Here is a 26221-nt window from a genome sequence, read left to right on the forward strand (position 1 = left end):
CAGAGCTTGTCAGGTCTTTTCCGTATCTCCCTCTGCTTTCCTATCTCTTAACTTCAACCGTATTTCCTCCAGTTTATTTTGCTTGACATTTCATGTGGCAGCGGGTCTTATTGTGTGTTGCTCGAACACAGGACTGCGCTGCATGTTTGTTAACCTGCGTCTTGAATAAAATTTCGCTCCATTCAGAAACGACCCGAAGAGCCACAGCTAGCCTCTGGTAGCACGCTAGCAGCTGTTCAGTTTTGGGGATAATAGCGTCGCTGTGAGGCAGCCAACCAGGCACAAAGGTGAGAGGGAAGCAGCTGAGTGTTTGACTTCTGACTTGGACTCTGTGGTGTTATTTGCACAGCGTGACAGCGATGTGAGAAAAACTGAATTAACGTCGAGTCTTTTACGCTTTAGCTAGCATGGTGTTAAAAGGAAAAAGATGACTCGTACTGCCGTACACACGCTTACTTGCATCTTGATGATTGTCCTTAAAAGAATTACAGAGCATGTTAAAGTTTGGGTTTTTAAAATCCAGAGTTTTTATACTGCTTCCCAAAACATCACCAAGGAGCATGCACACACTACATCTCTTATGTGGGGGTGTATTTGTGCTGACACTGTCAGCACAAATAGAACTTATTTTATTGTTTATGAGTCCATCAGAAGAAGCAGCATAGTAAAAGGCTTGCATGTCAGGTGTACAAAAGCTGTCATGAAGCTGACTAATCTAATGTAAGCCAGCATGCTTACAGTTCTTACAATTGCAATGTGAAAGAATGTGTAAGGGAAAAAATGCTGAAATTGATGGATTTTACATTTACATTCCACTTTATTTCAGGGAATAGTCCTAACTTCGTGTGTTCTTCATTTCTTAGGGCAGGTTCTATGACATACGACCATCAACCCCGATCAGAGGATGTACCCGCCTTCCAGAAAGGACTTCATCTCTCTGACACTCAGTGACCCACACAGTCAGAACTACAACAATGGCAAACACCGAAGGCAGTCCTGCTGGAGAGTGAGTAGTCCTGTAATTTGATATACAGAGCTCGGCTGACGAATGAACGTGAAGTTTCTTAAAGATTTTAGAAACATGAAACAGGAATGCACGTATAATTATCTAAAACGGTGCCACCTAAAGAGGATTTTTAGGGCATAGGACTAGGAGTGACTTGGAGGCTGGAGTCGGCACTAAAAACTGGAATCAGAGGGTTAGAAAAGATAGTAAAGGCAAATAGCTAAAAATGTCAAAGTGGTTGAACTAGGCTTAAAAACACACACACACACACACACACACACACACACACACACACATATCCAAAGGGAAAAGGAGAACCAGGTGCTGATAGTACACTGCAGAAAGTCTCAGACTGTCTTAGCGACATACATTGCTGGATGTCTCTGAACTTTCTCAAACTAAATCATGACAAAACCGACATTAATTAATCTTCGGTAAGCAGGACTCTATTAGTCTCATAAGAAACAATTTGGGCCCATTATCAGCTAATGTACATCCCCATGTAAAAAATCTTGGTTTCATTTTTGATTCCACTCTCAAGCTGGACAAGCAAATGAATTCAGTTGTTTGTGGCAGTTTTTTCCAACTCAGGAGCATTTCTAAACTCAAAAATATCCTGTCATCTAAAGACCTGGAAACTGTTATCCATGCTTTCATATCGTCACGTCTTGACTATTGTAACTCTCTCTATTTAGGCATTTGTCACTCAAGCCTGCAACTTGTTCAAAATGCAGCCACAAGGCTCCTGACGGGTACTAGAAAGAGAGAGAATATTACCCCAGTACTCGCATCTCTACGTTGACTACCAGTTAAACATAGAATCGATTTTAAGGTTTTACTATTTGTTTTTAAAGCTCTCCATGTTTTGGCTCCAGGTTACATTTCAAATTCAAATTTTATTTGTCACACACACACAACCATACACAGTATGACATGGGGGTGAAATGCTTGTAGCTGTGCAATGCCCGACCATTAAATGAAGTTAACTTAGAAATTTACAGTAAAAAATGTGCAAATAGCAGAAAGAGATTATAAAGATTATAAATAATAGGAAATGTGTGGTGGTGCGTGTGGTGATGTGATGTGTGTCCAGTCTTATAGTGATGTGTGTGGGAGAGTCCAGTGCTACACCTGGTTCAGGCCCCGAATAGCCTGGGGGAAGAAGCTCCTCCTCATTCTCTCTGTTTTGGCCTTAAGGGAGCGGAAGCGCTTCCCAGACCTCAACAGTGAGAAGAGTCCATTGTTGGGATGGGAGAGGTCCATCATAATCTTCCTAGCTTTGGACTTGCACCGCTTGGTGTAGATGGACAGCAGGTCAGGGAGCTCTGCGTTCGGCTGAGCGCACCACTCTTTGCAGATCTTGTCTGTCCTGCTTGGTGCTGTTCCCAAACCAGATGCAGATGTTTGCCGTCAGGACGCTCTCGATGGTGAGGAGTAGAAGTTCTTGAGCACCTTCAGTGGCAGATGGAAGTCTCTAAGTCTTCTGAGGAAGAAGAGACGCTGACGGGCTTTCTTAACCAGGGTGTTGATGTGACAGGACCATAACAGGTCCTGAGTGATGTGGACACCCAGGTATCGGAAACTGTCCACTCTCTCCACTGGCGTGCCACTGATGATGAGGGGTTTGTAATTCCTCGCCTGCTTTGTAGTGAAGTCCACGATCAGCTCCTTAGTCTTGCTGATGTTTAGGAGGAGGTTATTCTCCTGGCACCAGGTCTCCAGGTTCCTAATCTCCTCCAGGTAGGCCGTCTCGATGTTGTCGGAGATCAGGCCCACAACAGCAGTGTCGTCAGCAAACTTGACAATGGAGGTGGTGTCGGATGTGGCTACACAGTCATAAGTGTACAGTGAGTACAGCAGGGGGCTTAAAACACAGCCCTGAGGCACTCCAGTGCTGAGTGAGATGGAGGGGGAGACTTGTTTTCCCACCCTCACTGATTGGGGTCTGTCTGTGAGGAAGTTGAGGATCCACTGACACAGTGATGAGCTGAGTCCTAGATCCGTCAACTTGGTGAAAAGCTTAGAGGGAATTATTGTGTTGAATGCTGAACTGTAGTCCACGAACAGCATCCTAACATAATTCCCTCTGCCAGTGTCCAGGTGACTCAGGGATGTGTGGAGCAGGTGAGATATGGCATCGTCTGTGGAACGATTAGTCCGGTAAGCAAACTGAAGTGAGTCGATGGTGGCAGGAAGTGAACAATTTCAGATCTTCTTAGCCTGCACTTACCCACTCGATCTCTGCGCTCCTCCAGTCAGATGGTTTTATCAGTTCCACGCTCCCAGCTCAAATCTAGAGGTGACAGGGCTTTCTCCATTGCTGCCCCGAGACTCTGGAATAGTCTTCCCCTCTTCATAAAATCCTCTTCATCCTTGAAGTCTTTAAATCGAATCTCAAGACCTACTTATTTTCCAAGGCTTTCGGATCTCTTTGATATCTTTTTTTTTATTCTGTCTATTTGGTCTCTTATCTTATTGGATGATGTTGTATGTGTATATACGTTATGTTCACATATGTGTGCTTGTGTGAATGTGTACAGTTTTGTAGATGTATGTGCATATTTGCATGTACATTATATGCTATATACTCTTACATGTCTTACAATTCTTTTTAAAATGTTTTCTTTCTATTTAAATTCTTTTATTATATTATCCCTCTGTTCAGCACTTTGGCCGACACTTGATGTCTTTTAAATGTGCTATATAAATAAAGATGACTTGACTTTCAAACTAAAATGATGAAGCTGAGACATGTACAGTGATTTGTCAATCAGGAACAGATTGGAAATTGTTAAATATACATCGAGTTAAAGAAGCTACACAGGTTAGTTGGTTGTGCTGGCAACAACACGTCAGGCCACACGCTTAAAAGAAATATCAGTATATGGAAATAATTTATTTGTGCTTTGATAACCAAAGTGTTCAGTAATCCTTTTAAGTGTTTGTGAATCATGTTTTGTGACTAGAGTTACAATACCAGCTTTTAATAGTTCAAAGCACTTTAGAGTTTTAGGACTAGTGTGTTAGACAGCAGTACACACCGTCATCATCATCAAAACTCCAAACAAGTAAACCTTTTATGTGAACTAGTGCAGTGCCCTTTCAGGTAGAGTTGAGTTCAGGCCATGTTGTTTTTTGTAGCCTCAATTTTCTCCTAAATGCATCAAACGCAGGCAGTCATTTTGTAAAGAGGGCAGATGTAATGATACTTGATGGCTGTGTGCTGTTTTGTGTATGTGTGATATTGTGCAGAATCACTTACAGTGGGGCAAAAAAGTATTTAGTCAGCCACCGATTGTGCAAGTTCCCCCACTTAAAATGATGACAGAGGTCAGTAATTTGCACCAGAGGTACACTTCAACTGTGAGAGACAGAATGTGAAAAAAAAATCCATGAATCCACATGGTAGGATTTTGTAAAGAATTTATTCGTAAATCAGGGTGGAAAATAAGTATTTGGTCAATAACAAAAATACAACTCAATACTTTGTAACATAACCTTTCTTGGCAATAAGAGAGGTCAAACGTTTACTATAGGTCTTTACCAGGTTTGCACACACAGTAGCTGGTATTTTGGCCCAATCCTCCATGTAGATCTTCTCGAGAGCAGTGATGTTTTGGGGCTGTCGCCGAGCAACACGGACTTTCAACTCCCGCCACAGATTTTCTATGGGGTTGAGGTCTGGAGACTGGCTAGGCCACTCCAGGACTTTCAAATGCTTCTTACGGAGCCACTCCTTTGTTGCCCGGGCGGTGTGTTTTGGATCATTGTCATGTTGGAAGACCCAGCCTCGTTTCATCTCCCATCAGTGAACCTCCTTTACTGATGGAAGGAGGTTTTGGCTCAAAATCTCACGATACATGGCCCCATTCATTCTGTCCTTAACACGGATCAGTCGTCCTGTCCCCTTGGCTGAAAAACAGCCCCATAGCATGATGTTTCCACCCCCATGCTTCACAGTAGGTATGGTGTTCTTGGGATGCAACTCCGTATTCTTCTTCCTCCAAACACGACGAGTTGAGTTTATACCAAAAAGTTCTACTTTGGTTTCATCTGACCACATGACATTCTCCCAATCCTCTGCTGTATCATCCATGTGCTCTCTGGCAAACTTCAGACGGGCCTGGACATGCACTGGCTTCAGCAGCGGAACACGTCTGGCACTGCGGGATTTGATTCCCTGCCGTTGTAGTGTGTTACTGATGGTGACCTTTGTTACTTTGGTCCCAGCTCTCTGCAGGTCATTCACCAGGTCCCCCCGTGTGGTTCTGGGATCTTTGCTCACCGTTCTCATGATCATTTTGACCCCACGGGATGAGATCTTGCGTGGAGCCCCAGATCGAGGGAGATTATCAGTGGTCTTGTATGTCTTCCATTTTCTGATGATTGCTCCCACAGTTGATTTTTTCACACCAAGCTGCTTGCCTATTGTAGATTCACTCTTCCCAGTCTGGTGCAGGTCTACAATACTTTTCCTGGTGTCCTTCGAAAGCTCTTTGGTCTTGGCCATGGTGGAGTTTGGAGTCTGACTGTTTGAGGCTGTGGACAGGTGTCTTTTATACAGATGATGAGTTCAAACAGGTGCCATTCATACAGGTAACGAGTGGGGGACAGAAAAGCTTCTTACAGAAGACGTTACAGGTCTGTGAGAGCCAGAGATTTTCCTTGTTTGAGGTGACCAAATACTTTTTTTCCACCCTGATTTACGAATAAATTCTTTACAAATCCTACCATGTGGATTCATGGATTTTTTTTTTTTCACATTCTGTCTCTCACAGTTGAAGTGTACCTCTGGTGCAAATTACTGACCTCTGTCATCATTTTAAGTGGGGGAACTTGCACAATCAGTGGCTGACTAAATACTTTTTTGCCCCACTGTATCTAAACAACATAAGTAATGATCTCCCAGAAAACTACAGACTCAAGATAAAGAAAATAATAATGGTAACCTAAAAAATAATTTAAATAAAGAATATAAATAGAAACATAAACCAAAAGTATTGATGTGTTTTCTTGGCCTGTGGGGTGTACTACAAAGGAAGTTTAACAGATCTGGGCTTTCCTTGCTTTAACTGATTTAACAAAACCTAAAACCCCATTCGATAATTTGCTCCGTTAATTTGGGTTTTCAGCTTCAGGGTCTGTGTGTGCACACATAAAAGTCAATCTGTCATACATCATGTGACACTTCTGACGCACAAAAAGATCCCTGCGAATGCCGCCTCCTCCAATCACAGACGTTAACGAATGATGATGATAAAATGCATCACAATCTACAGAGAACATAACAGTAAACAATAAACTTAGATTAATAGTATTTTCTGGAGCTTCTTGTGATTTGACAGCAATTAAAAAAACATTTTAATTCAAGTTAATGGTTTTATTTCTGAATATGCTCTTGGCACTGCTGCTTACTTACAAGTTGATGGCTGTAAGTTCTCAGACTTTAACGGTTTAAAGGTTACTGTCTCATAGCTTAATAAAGGAGACGTGGTTTAGCTTGTTGGCAGATCAAAGTGAAACTGACTTTACTGACTGAACAGATATTCATAGCGTGCGTTCTATGTTCTAGTGAATGGCATTTGGTGACTACAGGCAAATAACCACTAGCTACATGAAGTGGGCAGGGCATGAGATTAGTTTCTGGTGAATCACTGAACTACCAGTGTGCATGCAGGATTAAGCTGGTTGATGTATGGTAGTAGTAAAAACTTTAGGGGGTTACCGAGGCAACCGGCACCTGGAACATTTGGACATTTGGAGTGAACTTCAAAACAATGTGCAGTGAGTGAATCGCTTCCAGTGTGGGAATCTGATGCACAGTTTACACCGCTGCAACTTTGCAGGTTCATTCATCATATTAGCAAGGTAGATGGCTTAACAGATTGGCAAACACAAAATGTATTTGCCCTGCAGATAATCTGTAAACCTACTGCACTTAAAACATGTAAATAAATGATTTGGCTAAAAGGCGGCCAGATAATTCTTAAACCAAAATTCTGAACATAACTTGCTCCGACCAGGTTATATGTTCATCATAAGTTGCCCCAATAATTTAGCCTGGTAAAAAGAAAGAGAACCACTTGTGTGATGCATAAAACTCAGACTTTAAGATCCAGATAGATTGCCAAGTCGTTAATCTTGCTTTGTAGGAACCACAAATGCTGAGCCTATTGCACGCAGATAATCACAAAGCTAGGAAATGAGACACGGGTGGAATAAGGAGAAAAGATGAAGACAAGAAGTCGCAGGCAATACACAAAGCCCAGTTATTAAAATAAAAGGGGCGTTAGAAACAAGGAAGGACAGGGAACTAACATTTAGGCAAACCAGAGGGAGATGACAACAAGGAAACAATTGGAATACTGGGAAAATATGAACGTGGAAACACAAGAATGAATGTTAGTAAAATACAAACGGCGATTAAAAGACAACAAATACACAGTCCCACTAGTGGAGCAAGCAGCAGCCAGTGGAGGGAAAACACTGGTAGCTGACATCAGCTTTGAACCAAAGTATGAGAAATGCTCATCCAAATTAACTTGAATGCTACACCGCACTTACTCTGGTAAACAGCTTTTAAATTTGAAGTTGAACGGATGTAGATATGTGTTTTGTTATTTGTGTTCCTGTTACTGGGTGGGAACGTGTTTGATAAACTGAGTGAGCGAAACACCATTAACAAACTTGTATCAAATATTGACATAAAGCAGTTGTGTTCATTCACTTGGAGCATTTTCTGTGATGCTGTGATATATATAATACAACCAGAGGTGGTAATGAGTTGCTCTGTTCTTCAGCTGTAAGCATTAGACTATTTGGTTACAAGTCTGACTGGATTGATTATCTCTGTTTTTATGACCTGTTTTTGTAACAAATCGATTCCCAGGGCTTCAGTTTTCCTTTCTTACGCCTCCTTTGTTGTGGAGCAGCCTGAACTTTAAACCTCTTCAGATAAAAGCATCCCCTGAGCACATAATGTGTCCGATCACTCCAGCGAGATCAAATAGATATTGGTCCCATCACTTTGTCTCTTTTGTCTCCCAGAACATTTTCTTTAATCTTGTTTTCTTTACTTTTGCTCTCATCCTTGTGCGTTTAATCTGTGAGGGTCCTCATCTTCTTTGTCAAGTTTAGTACTCGCAAGGATATTATGCTGTGCATATTCAGTGTCTCAATACTCTTCTTTGCTCTTCCTCAGGGGGGTTGACAGTCACAGTGCTGCTTTACTAAAAGGTTTCTTTCATCCTTGTACAACTTGTCCTACAACCTTCTCACAATGAGACTGCCTTGGTTCTTAGTGAATTAATGGATGACATCAATTTCTCAGCTTTAAATAGAAAAGCTGTGAATCAGATGTTGTTCGTTAAGCACTACTTTGTTTCCTCTGCAGGTTGATACAAGCTCAGGAATATCACATCCTGTTTGTGATGTATTTTATCTCACACTCATAGGACAAACAAACCATGCAGGCAGAACAGGAGACCAGAACAGTAGCTAGGACATGGTGTCCTGGGTGGAAAGTGGTGCTTTTTCTTTTTAAAGAGGTAAAGTCATTTGCTGCTAAGAAATTGTAGTCCTCATGCTCCTCAGATGGCTCCATTTCCCAAGTAGCAAATTTGTTCTTCCAGCTTCAGTGTCTTCATGTTCTTTTAAGTTGTAAGGTGGAAGCAACAGTACACGCCAGTCGAGAGAGGCTGAATTGTGCAGATAAACAATGATAACGGTTTTCAGTATGTAGCTGCTTTGTAGTTAGGTCCATAAGTTTTTAGACAATGACACATTGCAGTTTATTTTAATTCAAACAGCTGAAGTGCAGGATTTCAACTTGAATTCAAGATATTTCACTGTTTAAATCTCTGCAGAAAAATGGCTGTAATTAAATTTCTTGCCGTCAGCAAAATATTTACATTCAAATGACGTGGTTTCATGGTTTGCTAACAAGAATGCCAAAATTTTCTCTGACTGTTTGAGTTGTTGTTTTGACTTGAAGGTTGTGTTCATGTGAATTTTCTGATTACTCTAACAGCACATAAGTGTAGCTGTTGCCTACAGTTGGAGCTTCTCCTCTTGACATAATCGGGGCATAATTACCATCAAATCACTTTTAAACACAATGGTTGTGGCATAATCGGTGCTGCATTTGCATATAAAACACTCGCTCAAAGACAGAGTTAAAAGCAACAGAAGGTTTCTAACCCATTTCCCTCGCACTCTGCACTGTTGCTATCGTGAGGCACAGAGACAAGTCCTAATTTAAATTGTCAAATTTACACCAAAACACCAAAGATGGTGGTAGAAGTATCACTTCCAGAGGAAATCAAGAAACTGTATTTTAAAACAAAATTTGGGGGCAATGCCAACAAATGTGTCACACTTCAAAATAAATAAAGAAATGAATAATAATCAAATTGTCACCATTGATTCGATATAAAATAAGCTATAAGATAAGCTATGCTTCATTTGTCTTAAAAGTTGGAAATTACTGTTACAGTAGCCAAACTGTATAAATATATAAATAAATATAATATTTTTATATTGTTATTTGTTGTAACTTCTGCTGCACTTTGGCCTGGTCGCTCTTTGAAAAGAGATTTTAAACTCAATTAGACTTTTACCTGGATAAATAAAGGAAAATTAATGAAATAAAATAGAATGACTCAATAAAATGCATTACTGAAAAATTGTCCCTGATGGTGGAAGCCATTGACACTGTTTCCTCCTGTTTTTTTGGAACCTGAAGAAGATCTGATGTGTTTAAAGTGTTCCTTCAATTTTTTGCTGTATATAATTTCAATATGAAAACCCCCCCAAATATATCTCAGTCATTTAAAAACTATGCAAAAGAAAGGAACACACACACACACACACACTCTATTAAAATTGCAACAAAAACAAAACTGGATATAATACAAAAATAATACAAAAACAGCTTCACAGAATTAAAAGTAAAATAGCTCTGGAAGAAAATTTTTAATTTAAATAAGACTTCAAAATAACTATCCAGAAGCATTTCAAGATGACTGCTGACAAATTGAACCCTTGAGATCCATATACACTCATAGGAATCTGCAAATGCAAATGATTTTTCCCAACAAATCTGCTTCATTTTAAACAGTGTTCGACTTGGCCTCAACATTCAGTTCTCCAATCAATGTCCGCTTTTATTTTGCCATAATGCACAGAATCAATTTTGCATTCAGTTTTTAACAGCCTTAGTTGCTGTTATTGAATGCTATAAAAAGGATTGTGATAATCTGGTAAAAGAAATTCTACAGATGCCCAGATCATAAGCAAAAATGCTTCTGTAATAAACGCTGTGTGATTACTTTCCTTCACTTTTTAACTGCACGGTTGGCTCTTGTAAATGGAATTAATTTTGTCCTCTGAACTGGAAAGGCAAATGACTGCTCTTATCGACTAATCTGTAATGTTTTAGTTCAGCAGTATGTCATCTGACATTTCTTCTATAAAACCTGTTCTTAAAGAAGCAGGGACTGTCGACTTGTACCTGTGGATCGTCAAATTTAATGACAGTTTATGGTTCCTGAGAAAACCGTTCTCTGCAAATCATGTTCCTCTGAGGAGCTCAATGCTTGCTTCTCACACTGCACAAGGGACTTCAATAAGTGCTCTGCCCTTGTTTCAATCATAGTGGGTGTTTTTCCTACATTTCTAAAAGCACACGTAACAGGTGGGAAGCAGTGAATTTCATACTTTTCCTCCTCTCTCTCTGCAGATGAGGTCATTGAATGACTGGCTTTTGTTCATTGTGTTATATGAACTTTGAGAAGGGTAGGGTAGTTTAACATCAATCTCCTGCTATTAGAGCACTGAATTAAATTTTCTCAGAAAAAAGCTTAAGAGGGTACAAAAAGCCATAAATTGCATTTACAGAGGTCTTAAATTTATTCCCCGGTTTGCTGGAGGGGTATCTCATTGCAGACTGTCAGGAACGGATTTTGCGCTGATTTTATAGTTGTACATGAATTTGGAATTGGTCAATCCATCCATTTAAGCTATGTTATGTAAAGGTGTTAATTCATGCTTAATAATGCTTTCTTTTTTTAATGTATGTTAAACTGGTTCATCCTCTAATTGAAAAGAGCCGTTTTAGCTCCCTTCCTTTTAGCCAGTTTTCTTCTGATTGGTTGCCCCTCGTAAATAGAAGTTTTAAATGGCACGTGGGTCTGTGCTGTAGACCTTATGTGAAACTCTGGCTGTATTTAAGATGACAGTTTGTCATGGTAAGAGAAAATAAGGGAAAATGATAGGTCTCCTTTGAGAACTGGTTGTGTGTGACAAATATGTAAGAGACTAAGAAATCTGGTAGGGAACAAGTCATGGCACTATAGGTGTGTAAATGAGCATAATGGTTGTCTGTCTCCATATGATGAACGATTGATCTGCTCAGGATGAATCCTGCCTCTCTTCCAGTGTTGCCACAATAGGATTCCATTTCTATGAATGTTTTTATCCCATAGGTTTGGAGCATTTGACTCCAGCACTATAGAAGTGCAACTTATTCTGTGTTTGAAAAGTGAAGTGCCTTGAATCTGCATTCTTCCTGATGACCAGTAGGGGGCGTCTCTTTTCAAAAAGATCTCTAGTTGGATGGAAATTAAAAGGAAAATGACAGTAACAGTTGAAGGCTCTTGTCTGTGAGCTTAGTAAACACTTTCTGGGTGAGTTTATGGCCTTAGTCGCTAGTTGTAGGTTAATGCAACATGGTGTTTTTGTAAATTTTGGTTTCCATTACAGTTCAAAGGGGGAGGATGCACAGGGATTTACCATGTTATCGACAAGTAGCAGTGAGCCTTGGTTTCTCAGTTTTCCCCTACCCTTGCTTATCACATCGAGTTTCAACACAACAACATGTTGCCATCAGAAATGTTCAACTTGAGGCTTCACAACTAAACTTAAGTAACCAATTCGTGATGTCATGGAAGTATCAGCCATATTTTATGTACGGTCTGTTCTCTGACTGCAGATCTGAACGTCACAGTTTGGCCAAAAAGTATAAAACTGAATCATGAGTCTCCTGGTGATTTCAAACACTGCTTTCAGTGCACAATTTTTGGACTGTTAGGCTGAACAGAATATCCTCATTATGTTGAAATGAAAATGCCTCCTGAGGCCATGGCTCATACAATGGTTCAATGCTTTCATGATGTTGCACAGGTGTTAATTAGAGCAGAGTGGTGCCAGGGTGCCTGTTGCCTTCTCTCCTCAGAGACGCTGGTTTTCTCACTCCCTCTGCTTTGCAGGGTTTAGCTGGTTAGATGAGAAATTTGAAAATGTACTTGCACCAAGCGGAAAGAGATGTGGAGTTTATACAGGGTAAGAAGACTATCATGCCTCCTTCTTTTACGCTCCTACTTTTTTTTTTTTTTTTTTGGAAAAGGAGCCTAAACAGATTTGTTGGGGAGAAATTACAACCTCCTTTGAGACATCTGTGATTGAAATTCAGAGCTGTTAGACGTGTTCCAGTTTAGCTAGCACTGTTTATCTGCCCACAGAAATGGAAGCAGCTGTCTCGGCTCCAGCGAAGCCTCATCCTGTTCCTGCTGGCTCTGCTGCTCATATTGGGACTGCTCTCCTACAGCAGCATCACAGAACATTGGAGAGGTAAACACTTCCCTCTCCATGCTAAGCTAACATCACATACACAGAGACAAAAGTCTGTTATTAATTTTAATGGTCTTACTTTTTATGTAGCTAAATGGTTATTTGGATTGGGTGTTTGCCATGTTTACAGTGATTAAAAAAATTACAACTCCAGGACACAGTGATCATAGTTTATAATTAAAATATTTAGCAATAGCTCTACAATGTAGTTTACTGGGCTACCATCATGACGGCCTTCTTTTCTTATGTGTGCATGTGCTTGTGTAGGTTTGTCTGACCAGGAGGACTGGCTGGAGTTGAATGACAGAGAATTAAAGGCCATTCCTCCAGGTGTGAAGCCAGTGTTGGGTCAGGCTGCAGGTAAAGCTCCAGATCCGGTGGGGGGACCTCATTTGCAGCTAACTGTTGTTCCAGATGCTGCAGGAGAAGCCAGAGGACCAAATATCCCCATATTGGTTAAGCCTCCAGTTAAGGTTAGAGTTGTATTTGTACTTCTTTATTTTGGAAGCATCAGTTAAAACTGCGGTAGGTAAAAATAAATAAATAAATAAAACAAACAAACAAAACAACAAAAAAAACCTGAAAAGAATATGGGGAAATTAAAAAAAACAAAACAGGTCTTCATGCCTGAGGTATTCAGTGCTGGCTTTCAGCTTTTGAAACTTGGCGTTTGAACCTTGCTCTGGTCTAAAAACACCTGTGGATGTCTCTTGGATATCTAGTAACACTTACCCAGCTTTAACACTTGTAATATTTTTTTTTTTCTTTGTAGAATTATTTTTTTTCTGTGTAATTATTGTTTATTGTGCTTACTCATTTATGACCTCTATAAGCCCTTTCTCGCTGATTTCATAATCCCAATTTTCTGTTTCAGTAAATATTTAATGCAATGTGATGTTTAATTTGAAAATTGTGGTGCTTTTTTTATAGTTAAATGGACTATAAAGCAGGGTGTTCTTGTTGCTATTCTATGAGCATGCAGTGTGCTTAGTTTCTCAGATCCTTTTCTCATTCCGTATCAAAACACCAAAATGCTCCTCTTCAAAATTAGGGTTTGGCTATATACATCTGTTGTGTATTATACAGGTCCTTCTCAAAAAATTTGCATATTGTGATAAAGTTCATTATTTTCTGTAATGTACTGATACACATTAGACTTTCATATATTTTAGATTCATTACACACAACTGAAGTAGTTCAAGCCTTGCTCATGAAAACCCAAAATTCCTATCTCAAAAAATTAGCATATCATGAAAAAGTTCTCTAAACAAGCTATTAACCTAATCATCTGAATCAACGAATAAACACCTGCAAAAGATTCCCGAGGCTTTTAAAAACTCCCAGCCTGGTTCATTACTAGGGATGGGTACCGGTGTCCGGTGCCATGATGGCACCGGTTCTGACATAAACGGTAGTAACCAGACCGAAAAGCAGCGCACATTTCGGTGCTTTATTTCGGTGCTTTATTTCGGTGCTTTATTTCGGTGCTTTATTTCGGTGCTTTATTTCGGTGCTTTATTTCGGTGCTTTATTTCGGTGCTTTATTTCGGTGCTTTATTTCGGTGCTTTATTTCGGTGCTTTTTTTTTCCTGAGCTGTGATACACTTCTAGCCAATCATTTTACGTTTCCGAGGATAGTAGGCGGGTCCAGGTACGTACGTTCTTTTAGAGCAGAGCTACAGATTAAAAATGTCCAAGGCGAAGCGGTCAAAAGTCTGGCTGTACTTCACAGCAAAATATGCAAACTCAGCAGCCTGCAACAAGTGCTTTAAGCTGATACTGTGATACTGTCAAAGGAGGAAACACCTCAAATCCGATGAAACACCTGGCGATGCATAGCGGTTTTTTTAAAAGCCCAGAAATGCGCCGTATTTGATAGCTTGTTGCGAGACCTCACACCAAGCACATCTACTGCGGGTGGGTTGCCTGTTATGCAACATCCCCCAAAAACACGACGAGGAGAGTCCTGGCCCCTAGCCCTGCCAGTGTAGCAGAAATGATGACGGGTGATGATGGCAGCAGCAGCCGTTCTTCTCTGCGTGTGAAGCTTAATGTTGTTCATGTGTAATTTACGTTGAGTAGGCTAACCACGTCATTACATTAATGCATGTAAGGTGAACTAGCAAACATCATCATAGCTACATGCGGCTGTCCTCTTGTTTGATGGCAGATACTCCCTTCACCCTGGCTAAAAAGGCTAAAATGACCAAAGAAAAAGTGGAAAACAGTTAAACATGAGAGGTTTTGGACAAAGTTTGTTTTTTTCCATTGTTTAAGCACTGCTTCCAGCCAAGAGTGATACCATATATGCCCCATAGCTGCAGAAAAGGCTAACATTGTTATCTTTTTACAAAAAACAGCTGAACATGAGAGGTTTTTGGACCAATTTTGTGTTCTCCATTCTTTAAGCACCGGTTTGAGCACCGTTTAAGCATCGGCACCGTTTCAAAAGTACCGATTTGGCACCGGTATCGGATAAAACCTAAACGATACCCATCCCTATTCATTACTCAAAACCGCAATCATGGGTAAGACTGCCTACCTGACTGCTGCCCAGAAGGCCATCATTGACACCCTCAAGCAAGAGGGTAAGACACAGAAAGAAATTTCTGAACGAATAGGCTGTTCCCAGAGTGCTGTATCAAGGCACCTCAGTGGGAAGTCTGTGGGAAGGAAAAAGTGTGGCAGAAAACGCTGCACAACTAGAAGAGGTGACCAGACCCTGAGGAAGATTGTGGAGAAGGACCGATTCCAGACCTTGGGGGACCTGCGGAAGCAGTGGACTGAGTCTGGAGTAGAAACATCCAGAGCCACCGTGTACAGGCGTGACCTGGGAAATGGGCTACAGGTGCCGCATTCCCCAGGTCAAGCCACTTTTGAACCAGAAACAGCAGCAAAAGCACGTGACCTGGGCTACAGAGAAGCAGCACTGGACTGTTGCTCAGTGGTCCAAAGTACTTTTTTCAGATGAAAGCAACTTCTGCATGTCATTCGGAAATCAAGGTGCCAGAGTGTGGAGGAAGATTGGGGAGAGGGAAATGCCAAAATGCCTGAAGTCCAGTGTCAAGTACCCACAGTCAGTGATGGTCTGGGGTGCCATGTCAGCTGCTGGTGTTGGTCACTGTGTTTTATCAAGGGCAGGGTCAATGCAGCTAGCTATCAGGAGATTTTGGAGCACTTCATGCTTCCATCTGCTGAAAAGCTTTATGGAGATGAAGATTTCATTTTTCAGCACGACCTGGCACCTGCTCACAGTGCCAAAACCACTGGTAAATGGTTTACTGACCATGGTATTACTGTGCTCAATTGGCCTGCCCACTCTCCTGACCTGAACCCCATTGAGAATCTGTGGAATATTGTGAAGAGAAAGTTAAGAGACGCAAGACCCAATACTCTGGATGAGCTTAAGGCCGCTATCGAAGCATCCTGGGCCTCCATAACACCTCAGCAGTGCCACAGGCTGATTGCCTCCATGCCACGCCGCATTGAAACAGTCATTTTCTGCAAAAGGATTCCCAAGTACCGATATATGCACAGTGCACAGATATATGCATGAACATAATTATTTGAAGGTTGACTTTTTTTGTATTAAAAACACTTTTCTTTTATTGGTTGGATGAAATATGCTAATTTTTTGAGATGGGAATTTTGGGTTTTCATGAGCTGTATGCCAAAATCATCAATATTAAAACAATAAAAGGCTTGAACTACTTCAGTTGTGTGTAATGAATCTAAAATATACGAAAGTCTAATGTTTATCAGTACATTACAGAAAATAATGAACTTTATCACAATATGCTAATTTTTTTGAGGAGGACCTGTACAACCTGTGACCCGCATCAGACCTTTTCCATGATATTTTTATATTTTCCTTTGTGTTTTTAGCTCTAGCAATGTGTGTTTTCACAGAAAAAGATATTTGCAAACAAAAGAGGTCCACCAAGCCTACAGAGAGATGCAAATGTTTCAGACACGGTCGGCAGGGAGAAGCAAGAGCAGGTGGTTCAAGAGGACGAAGGTGAAGAGGAGGAAAAACAAAAGAAGATTGTCAGGTGATAAAAGATTGTAGTCAAACATTTTTTTTTTTGCTGGATGGAGGCAGTGACACATGCTTCAGTAGATATATCAGAGAGACCGATATAAATAATTCAGGTATAAGATGTTTACTTTTAATACACAGCTGGAGAGGAGCAATGATTGAAGCTGACCAGGCTACAGAACCTCCACCCTCAGCCAATGAGAAAGAGGCAGCAGTGCCCCCAGCACCTGCCAACCCAGCTGGCACTGTCCCACTAGAAGGTCAGCACTGCTTGCTGTAATTCTAAGCAAACCTTTCTTGCTTTCAGGGTGCACTGAGAAGGTTTAAAAATTTCCCCTCAAACAGATTCTTTAACATAGCTTTGGCCAGTTCTACTATTATATGCTCTTTATAGCTCAGCATTTCTTTTTGACTTAAAGTTGAATGTTTCCAACTCACACCATGAAGACCTGCTGTGCTCAAAGCATCAACACATGACACAGAATTTCTACTTCATTTCTACTCTTTCTACTCCAAATAATAAGAATAAGAAGTATGCTGTTCAAAGAGCTTCCAGCAGGAGACAGATGTAAGTTTACACTTTAATTATTCATTGTTATTCCTTTGCTTGTAGTTTCACCTGAAACTAGAGTGCGACTGGAGGCAGTGTGCGATGCCTTCAGACATGCTTGGAAAGGCTACAAGGACTACGCCTGGGGTCACGATGAACTCAAGCCCATCTCCAAATCTTTTGGTGAATGGTTTGGACTGGGTCTGACGCTGATTGATGCTTTGGACACCATGTGGATTATGGGCCTAAAAGAAGGTATTATTTATATTATTACTTGTTTTAGGTTTTTTTTTTTTTTGTTTGTTTTGGCTTTTGGGTTTGATGTTTTTTGGGGGGCTTGACATCATTGAAATTGTCTCTAAACTGATACCAAACGCGATATCCGTGTAGGATATTGCACAAAATTATTGTTATTTGTTATTTATGCTAAAACCATGAAATTGTGCTTATACTTGAACATATGACACCCCCCCCCCCCCCCCCCCCCAATTAACAAGACTAGTTTGAAATAAAATAATTGTGTTATAGTGCTGCTGATTTTACTTTGACTAACCAAAAATTTGTCTATGCAAGAAAAAAAATCCACCAAGGAGATGTAGAGGTCCATCGTTGTAGCAGCTGCTAGCCTTCAAGCATAATTAGAGACATTACTTGTTGCTTGCATCACCCATCCATGGTCCATGAATAGTAATGTGGCAGGAGGAGTATGATCTATAATAATAATAATAATAATAATAATAATAATAATAATAATAATAATAATAATAGCAATAAAACAAATTTTGAAAACTGACTTTTTTCACGGAGTAATCTTCACCCTGTCAGACCAGCTAAGTCTCGTCTGACAGGGTTGGGTGTGCTCTGTAACTACACCACTCGATTGTGTTACTTGAAGTAAAACTCGGCCATACAGATGTACAGACTTTTTTTTTTTGTGTCCTGTATCTCTTTATCACACTGTTGTAATTTACCTTTCTTGGCACAGAATTTGCAGAAGCAAAGACCTGGGTGGAGAAAGATCTGTCCTTTAACAAGAATGTGGATGTGAATTTATTTGAAACAACCATACGTATCCTGGGGGGGCTGCTGAGCACTTACCATCTAACAGGAGACCAGCTTTTCTTGGAAAAAGCTGTAAGTTGTCCTATAACAAAAATCGTCTCGCTTGTTACGTGAATTAGGGCTGTGAAATAAATTGAACCCATTAGAACATGCATGTACCATTTCTATAAACTAGAGTATAGTGTTTATAAGGTTAATCTTATTTTTTTTCTATATTTATAATTTATGTTTATCTAGTAAAATTGATCATCACAATGGTTTGCTGTACTTAGAATTCATCAGCTTCATTTTTTTTCAAATAAATTCAATAATGCTTTAATCTTAGAACACGTACGTGGTGACTTCCTCTTTAATTCAGTCTCTTCTCTACACTTAAAGAAAGACATTGGCTCCAGATTGATGCCTGCCTTCAAAACACCTTCAAAGATTCCCTTCTCAGATGTCAACATTGGAAAGGGAACAGCACATCCTCCCAGATGGACATCAGACAGTACGCTCGCTGAAGTCACAAGCATTCAGCTGGAATTCAGAGAGCTGAGCCGCCTCACTCAGGACCCACAGTATCAGGTTAGGACACCACAAAGCTCTGCACTACAGTAAAATGTATTGTAATCTGTATTTTTGAGATGGAGTGACAAATAAACAATTAATGTGGTAAGATGATGTGTTTCAGTTCAGTTAAAATCTGACGTTGTGTACCCATCACTCGTTCTCTGGGGATTGAAGTGACAAGCATAAATTTATGCCTAAAGAAGTTCAGCCCGGTCTGACATGAACTTAAATAGTTTCTGTCACATCCAGAGACAGACATGTGTGCCAGCTTTTGATGAGCCTTAAAGTGCAAAAAATGAAACATGAACCAAAACATGAGCAGTAAGTGAACAGAGGCTGTTGGTTTCATGTCATCTCATTAGTCCCATTCCTCGCTTTTGTCTCTCCAGGAGGCTGTGAATGAGGTAATGACGCTGGTCCACAAACTGCCCGGCAAACATGACGGACTGGTGCCCATGTTCATCAATACCAACAACGGCCAGTTCACCCACAAAGGAGTCTTCACACTTGGTGCCCGGGCAGACAGCTACTATGAATACCTGCTCAAACAGTGGATTCAGGGAGGCAAAACAGAAGACAAGTGAGTACAGCTTTTCAGTTTGCCATTGTTTTTCCATGATTCTGTGGGAAAGTGCCAGACTGCTAAAGCTTCAACTGCAGAACTAAAAAATGTAATAAACCTTCATCAGTCTATGTGTGTCTCACCTAAGATGAACTGTACTCGATCCTTTTGTTTTCCGTGTAGTATTTAAAAGGTATAAGGGCCTTAAAGATCAAAAGGGTGTGTCTAACAGATGAACAGGAAGTGTTGCAATGTAATAAACTTGAGATTTACAAGCAGTTTGCTAACTAATCTTAGAAAGATGTTGATTGTCCTCGTTTTCAGTCAGACTCATAGCTAGGATATACAAGATTCCTAAAAAAACCCATCAAAAAACAAAAACATCAAGAAACACAAATTTCCACAACATGTTTTGAAGAGCAAAATATTTTGAACACATGCAGAAATCTTGCTGAGCTTTTAAAGTACAGTTTGACTTTAACTCATTTGTGAATGGATACCACATGCTCTGAATAGATTTGTGATGTCAAGATCAAAGCTCTTGGGTGGCAGCAGACAGTCTGTTGCTGAACTTCTTGTTCTTCTCGCCTTTGTGACTCTGGCTTTATATTTTGGTTTTGTCATGATCAGTTGAGATTTTTGAACTGTGGTTTATGTTGGCAACAAAAGTTAGTGCACTTTATCAAGTGAGTATTACAGTGTCCCAAACCACATTACTGCAGACTGACTAATCATATGATAATGTCTGTTATGTATAGAGATGGCATGATACCACTTTGTTATGACCGATACGATATCATAAATTTGGATATGTGCTGATACCGATATGAATCCAATATAGTGGGTTTTTTTAATCAATAAAATGTTTTTTTAATATCTTGCTGCATTTTGTATAAGTTCATACTCAAGTTTAAATAAACAACAACACTAAAGCTATTCTGTTATACCTGTATGTAAAAAATACACTGCACCCAAAATATTTCATAGTTCAGCAATACTGATCAATCTAATAAACTTAAACCTACTCCATTCTTCCTATTCTGGTATTTTAAAGAGTACTTAGCAGAAATCTTAAGCAACCTAACTAATAGGGTTCCAACTCCCAGCAAAAAAAAAAAAAAAAAAGGGAACCACCCCCAACCTCCACCTCATGATGCTTAATCGACGATATCAACTTTGTAATCAACTGCTCTGCCACCTGTAGCTCAGGTGGCAGAGCAGGTCAGCCACTAATCAGAAGGTCGGTGGTTCGATCCCAGGATGCCTCCTGGCTGCATGCCAAATATCCTTGGGCAAGATACTAACCCCATGTTTGCCTACTGGTGGTGGTCAGAGGGCCCGGTGGCGCAAGTGTCCGGCAGCCTTGCCTCTGTCAGTGCGCCCCAGGGCAGCTGTGGCTACAATGTAGCTTGCCTTCACCAGTGTGTGAATGTGTGAATGACTGATTGTAGTGTAATGCGCTTTGGGGTCCTTAGGGGACTAGTAAAGCGCTATACAAATACAGGCCATTTAATTTGATGCAGTGTGGGAAAAAAATGCACAGAAATAAAATATTTTTTTAAATAATTAAATAGATTCAACATCTTCCTTCAACAGAACTGCAGACTGCACAGATGGTACCTTCCCAAAGGAAAAAGTAATATAGCTTACTAGGGCATATTAGACTTAACAGTTACTATATACAGTAATGGACTTTGGTTGTAAGATTCAGATAATTATTGATTAAAAGCTCGACATTTTAAATGAGAATAAGAAAGAAAAGTATGTCTTTGTGCCCCCTTTTCCCCGTTCATGCCCTATCGGCCCCCCTGGCTAAACTTTGCTAGATCCGCCCCTGCACAGTTACCAGCCGTCAGCTGCATAGAAAAGGATCCTGGTGTAGAAAGTAATACTAAATAAATTCTAACAACAGCTTATCAAGCTTAAACGTGCTGCTGTTGTTCAGCCGCTGGTTTCCTCTTTCTAGCGCAAAGTGGGCAATAAACAAATAAGAGAGACGGACTCGCGAGTCGCGACAGAAAAGCCGATCAGCTGATCATTAACCAGTTTCAGATTGAAGTAGCAGCAAGAAGAGGCAGTCGCTCCAGGTATTGGTTGCTAAGCTTAACGCGGGAATGCTTTACAAACATTCAGAGATGAACTTACACACTTGCTTTACTTCTCTCTGGGATAACTTTCTCAGAGATGAAATGCTGGTTTGGTAGCAGGCTTCAAATACACACAGCCGCTCTATCACGTGAGCACACTGCTCCGACGTGCTACGGTTATGAGCCGAGTTACGCCGTGTCGCAAGTTTTGTGAGGTGCTTTTTTTTTTTTATATATATATTTAATGGATCGGATTACATTTTTTTTTTATTTCTCTCCGATATCCGATCCAGTAATTTACGTCAATATCGGACCGATACGTAATATCGGATCGGTCCATCTCTAGTTATGTATGTTGCTAATTTTCCTCTTTATGTGTATGCTTTGTTCAGTCTGTTGGAGGACTACCTTGAGGCCATAGAGGGAGTGAAAAAACACCTGGTGAGACAGACGGGACCCAGCAAGTTGACCTTTGTCGGAGAGTTGTCCCACAACCGCTTCAATCCTAAGATGGTAGAGATACTTATTCAGAGTCATTGACAAGATAAGGTGGTCTTGAATCCAATGCACTTGTTTGTTCGGGGTTATTTTTTATAATGCCATCGTCAGTCAACCATAGACAAACTGCCTTGTTAAATCAATCACCCGTTGTGCTTGAGCTAAATCTGTATCAATAAAAAGTCCCATGACACTCATTAGCTGGTCGATTTTTGGCTATCATTAATCTATCATTGTTTCTCAGCCTCTTCTTTGTGGACTGTATCTCTCACTCTGCAGGATCACCTGGTATGTTTCCTGCCAGGGACTCTTGCTCTTGGGGCCCACAACGGCCTCCCAGGGGATCATATGGATCTGGCTGTGCAGCTGATGGAGACCTGTCACCAGATGTACAAGCAGATGGAGACTGGACTGAGCCCAGAGATCGCACACTTCAGCCTGCAGGCCAGTGATGGGAGTGATGTTATTGTGAAGGTGAGACTCAACTTATTGATCATCCATCCATCCATCCATCTTCATCCGCTTTATCCGAGGCCGGGTCGCGGGGGCAGCAGCCTAAGTAAAGAGGCCCAGACCTCCCTCTCCCCAGCCACCTCCTCCAGCTTATCCGGGGGAACACCAAGGCGTTCCCAGGCCAGCCGAGAGATATAATCTCTCCAGCGTGTCCTGGGTCTGCCCCAGGGCCTCCTCCCAGTGGGACATGCCTGGAACACCTCACCCAGGAGGCGCCCAGGGGGCATCCTTGTCAGATGCCCGAACCACCTCAGCTGGCTCCTTTCGATGTGGAGCAGCAGCTGCTCTACTCTGAGCCCCTCCCGGATGGCTGAACTTCTCACCCTATCTCTAAGGGAGAGGCCAGCCACCCTTCGGAGGAAGCTCATTTCTGCCGCTTGTATCCGCGATCTCGTTCTTTCGGTCACTACCCACAGCTCGTGGCCATAGGTGAGGGTAGGGACGTAGATCGACCGGTAAATTGAGAGCTTCGCTTTTACACTCAGCTCCCTCTTCACCACGACGGACCGGTGCAGCGTCCGCATTACTGCAGCTGCAGCCCCAATCCGTCTGTCGATCTCCGGCTCCCTTCTCCCTTCTTATTGATCATCTTATGTCTTATTTTACTATTATTGTTAAATGTATTATTACATTAATCACATGTAGAAGTGTCTTTTGGTTTTTGTATTCCCTAATTTTCAGTGTGGCTTGTATGTAATTATTACTTACTGTTACTGTATGGAGGTGTGTCCCACCAGAGTGGGAATGCTTAAATGTGGTATGGAGATGTAGGGCACTATGCTATGATATCTGGTTGCTGGATCTCGCTGACTGATGTTTACCTAGTAGACCAAAAGCAATCAAACACTTCCTCCAAGCATTATTTTTCATGTTAATCTTGTAGTTTATGTAGGCTGGATACTCAGAGAACAGCTGTATTTACTCTCTTGTAGTCCAGCACAGACACAAGCAGCTAAGAAGCGGCTGCTAGTGAGTGTAGATTTTGACCTCCCCTTCACCCCCTGTGATCGTGCAGCTGGGAAAAAGTGATGTTGACCAGCACAAAGGTTTTGCTTGGTGAACATTTTAGAACTCTCTACAACCACATATGATTTAAACCAGCGGCCCCCAACCCCCGGGCCTCGTACCGGTCCGTGAGTCATTTGGTACCGGGCCGTGAGAGTTGAGGCTCAGGTGTGAAATGTATGGTTTTCAGGGGTTTTATCGGTTTTCAGCGTTATTTTGTTATCGTTTTTATCGTTAACTCGGTTTTCCTGAGTCTTTTCACGTGTGTTATGAATAAATCTTTTTTCGGTACACGTACTAGTTTTATTTTGTTGTATTTATCTGCAACACCTTGAAGGCCGGTCCGTGAAAATATTGTCGGGCATAAACCGGTCGGTGGTGCAAAAAAGGTTGGGGACCGCTGATTTAAACGTCTTTATTTATTTGAATTTATAGATCTGCATTGCGAAACAGTCTTTGTTATTTCTTTGTATTAAAAGCACAATATTTAACGAGCTGCAATAACCGAGAGTAAAGCACACCCACTGAGAGTTCTTGACCCTTTTGAGGGAAATTTTAATCAGTGAGTTTATGTTTGTTGTCAAAGTCATGACTGTACCCTCCTTAACCCTCCTCAAAGCTCATTTCATTTTTCATTAACAGCTTGTAGGTTTATATGGTTACTGTTCTCTGCTCTGCCACTTCTATGAATATTAAAATACGGTTCTGAAACATTTCAGGAGCTCATTTAAATTCTGTTATAAAAACTAAGGAAGGCGTTTGAAATTCTCAAGGATTTTACACATTGTGTGAGTGTGCACCTGACGTTTCTGGACACAAGTTGCTTTTAGACATGATTTTGACATTAAACACGCTCAGTCTAGGTATTTTGTGTAGGTACTATAAGGTAGAAAGTAGTATAATAATACAGAGAAGCTTGGGGTTTACAGAGTCGGACTTCATTGCTGTCCAGATGTCTGTTGTGCAGTCACTGAGTTTTGATCCTCCCTGCTCTTAGCTTGTATTTAATCTTAACTGTAGCCTTGCTGCTCTTATAAGATGTCATCAAAATGGTATTTTTCATTTTCTGTGGGACTGACTGGTTGTATTAAGGGTCAAGCTGAAACACTGATCTTTATGTCATCTTTTTTGTTGTTGTTTTTATTGTACAATGTTCTGACAACTTCTCCTGTACACTTCAGCCTGCAGACAGACACAACCTGCTGAGACCAGAAACTGTGGAAAGTCTCTTCTACATGTACAGATTCACCAAAGATGCCAAGTACAGAGACTGGGGATGGGACATGCTGCAGAGTTTCAATAAGTACACAAAGGTACAGACAGCTGAATATGGATCATATTATGCGTTTTCATTACTAGCCAGTAAATGAATCTGATTTTTTGGGGGGGGGTAAATTTGTACTTTGAACATTGGCTTTAATCATTTAAAAGTCCAGTCCAGTTGCAGTTTTCTTAAGTTTTTGATCATAAAAGAAAATGATTAGGTTCACACACTTATTTCAACTTACAAAAATAAAAAGTAAAGCAGTGCAGACTGATTACTGATGGAGAAAAGAAAAGACCACAGTTCAATGTCTCCCTCTCTTGTGGCTTCACAGTGCATGCACGGAAAGCTGATTGTTTTTCATGTGTAAAACTTTGGGCAGCATTGGAAAAGTTTAATTTGCATTATGATATATTTTCTGCTTCCCAATGGGGAAATTAACTTTCTGATTAGGTGCCTCTATTGTTGCAGGTCTCTGGTGGTGGCTACACATCCATTAACAACGTCCGCGACCCACTTAGCACCGGGCCCCGGGACAAGATGGAGAGTTTCTTCTTGGGAGAGACATTGAAGTACTTCTATCTGCTCTTCTCTGATGACATGGAGCTTCTCAGTCTAGACAAGTATGTCTTTAACACAGAAGCTCATCCTCTCCCCATATGGCCCTCTCCACCTAAGTGAATACACTGGAGACATCAGTGAAAATCAGGCCCGTGGAGTCAGGTGCATCTCTAAGTCTCCGTCCAAGCTGAACTGCTGTGTGAAAGCAGATCTGTGCTGTCTGCCTGATATGTAAAGGAGTTTAATTTGTTTTGGGGGGTTTTGTTAATTTTTCCTAAGGAAAAGGTTAGTGACAGAGCTGGTCTCTAATGTAAAAAAAACAACAACAACTTTTTAAAACTCAGATCAAGCTACCGGGAACACTTTTATTTAGTACTTGGGTGACTGAGAATCTTCTTGTTTGTTCATTTTTGCTATGTGAGTTCAAAAACTCTCATTAGTCCTACATGTTGAGGAGTCCTGGCTGTTTAGGTGTCTGTTGACTCTCATGCTTGAAGGGCAGTGATTGAAATGTTTTGAGCACGTTCAGCTGAATTTTATATTTAAACGTTTGGCCCTAGTGTGTGAGTGTGGTGTGACGCATAGTTATCTTTACACTGGCACTTATTCACATATAAAAATGACACAAGTCAAAAACCCCTCAGGATTTTGTTACTCCGTGTGGCCCTATACCCCTGTGTGTGGGAGCTATGGGCTACTGCAGCACACAGGGGATCAGTTCCAGGTCACAAGTCAGTGCCTAGCTGCAGAGGAAATCAGAGCTTTCCTAATACTGAACATTTATGTCTTTGATTTAAAAAAAAAAAGTCTTCAAGTAAAATAATAGGACAAATACCGATTTTTACACCCTCATGCTGTGCAGCTTCCAGCTGTTGACCTCTGTTACTTTTCATT

At 40.9% G+C, this 26221-nt stretch overlaps 1 protein-coding gene across 1 annotated transcript; it reads left to right on the forward strand.

The window, feature by feature from the left end:
- man1b1a (mannosidase, alpha, class 1B, member 1a) lies at positions 1 to 26221 on the forward strand. The gene is made up of 14 exons (XM_085359645.1): positions 1 to 287; positions 864 to 1006; positions 12526 to 12634; positions 12902 to 13107; positions 16544 to 16686; positions 16815 to 16933; positions 17287 to 17478; positions 18209 to 18357; positions 18664 to 18852; positions 19227 to 19417; positions 21879 to 21999; positions 22264 to 22458; positions 24684 to 24815; positions 25238 to 26221. Exons 2-14 carry the CDS (start codon positions 905 to 907, stop codon positions 25445 to 25447), a joined length of 2058 nt encoding a protein of 685 aa, XP_085215771.1. The 5' UTR covers positions 1 to 287; positions 864 to 904; the 3' UTR covers positions 25448 to 26221.

The sequence above is a fragment of the Diplotaxodon limnothrissa genome, linkage group LG7 (assembly GCF_057381915.1).
Source record: "Diplotaxodon limnothrissa isolate DT_005_m linkage group LG7, D_limnothrissa_male_GT1.1, whole genome shotgun sequence".
NCBI lineage: Eukaryota > Metazoa > Chordata > Actinopteri > Cichliformes > Cichlidae > Diplotaxodon > Diplotaxodon limnothrissa.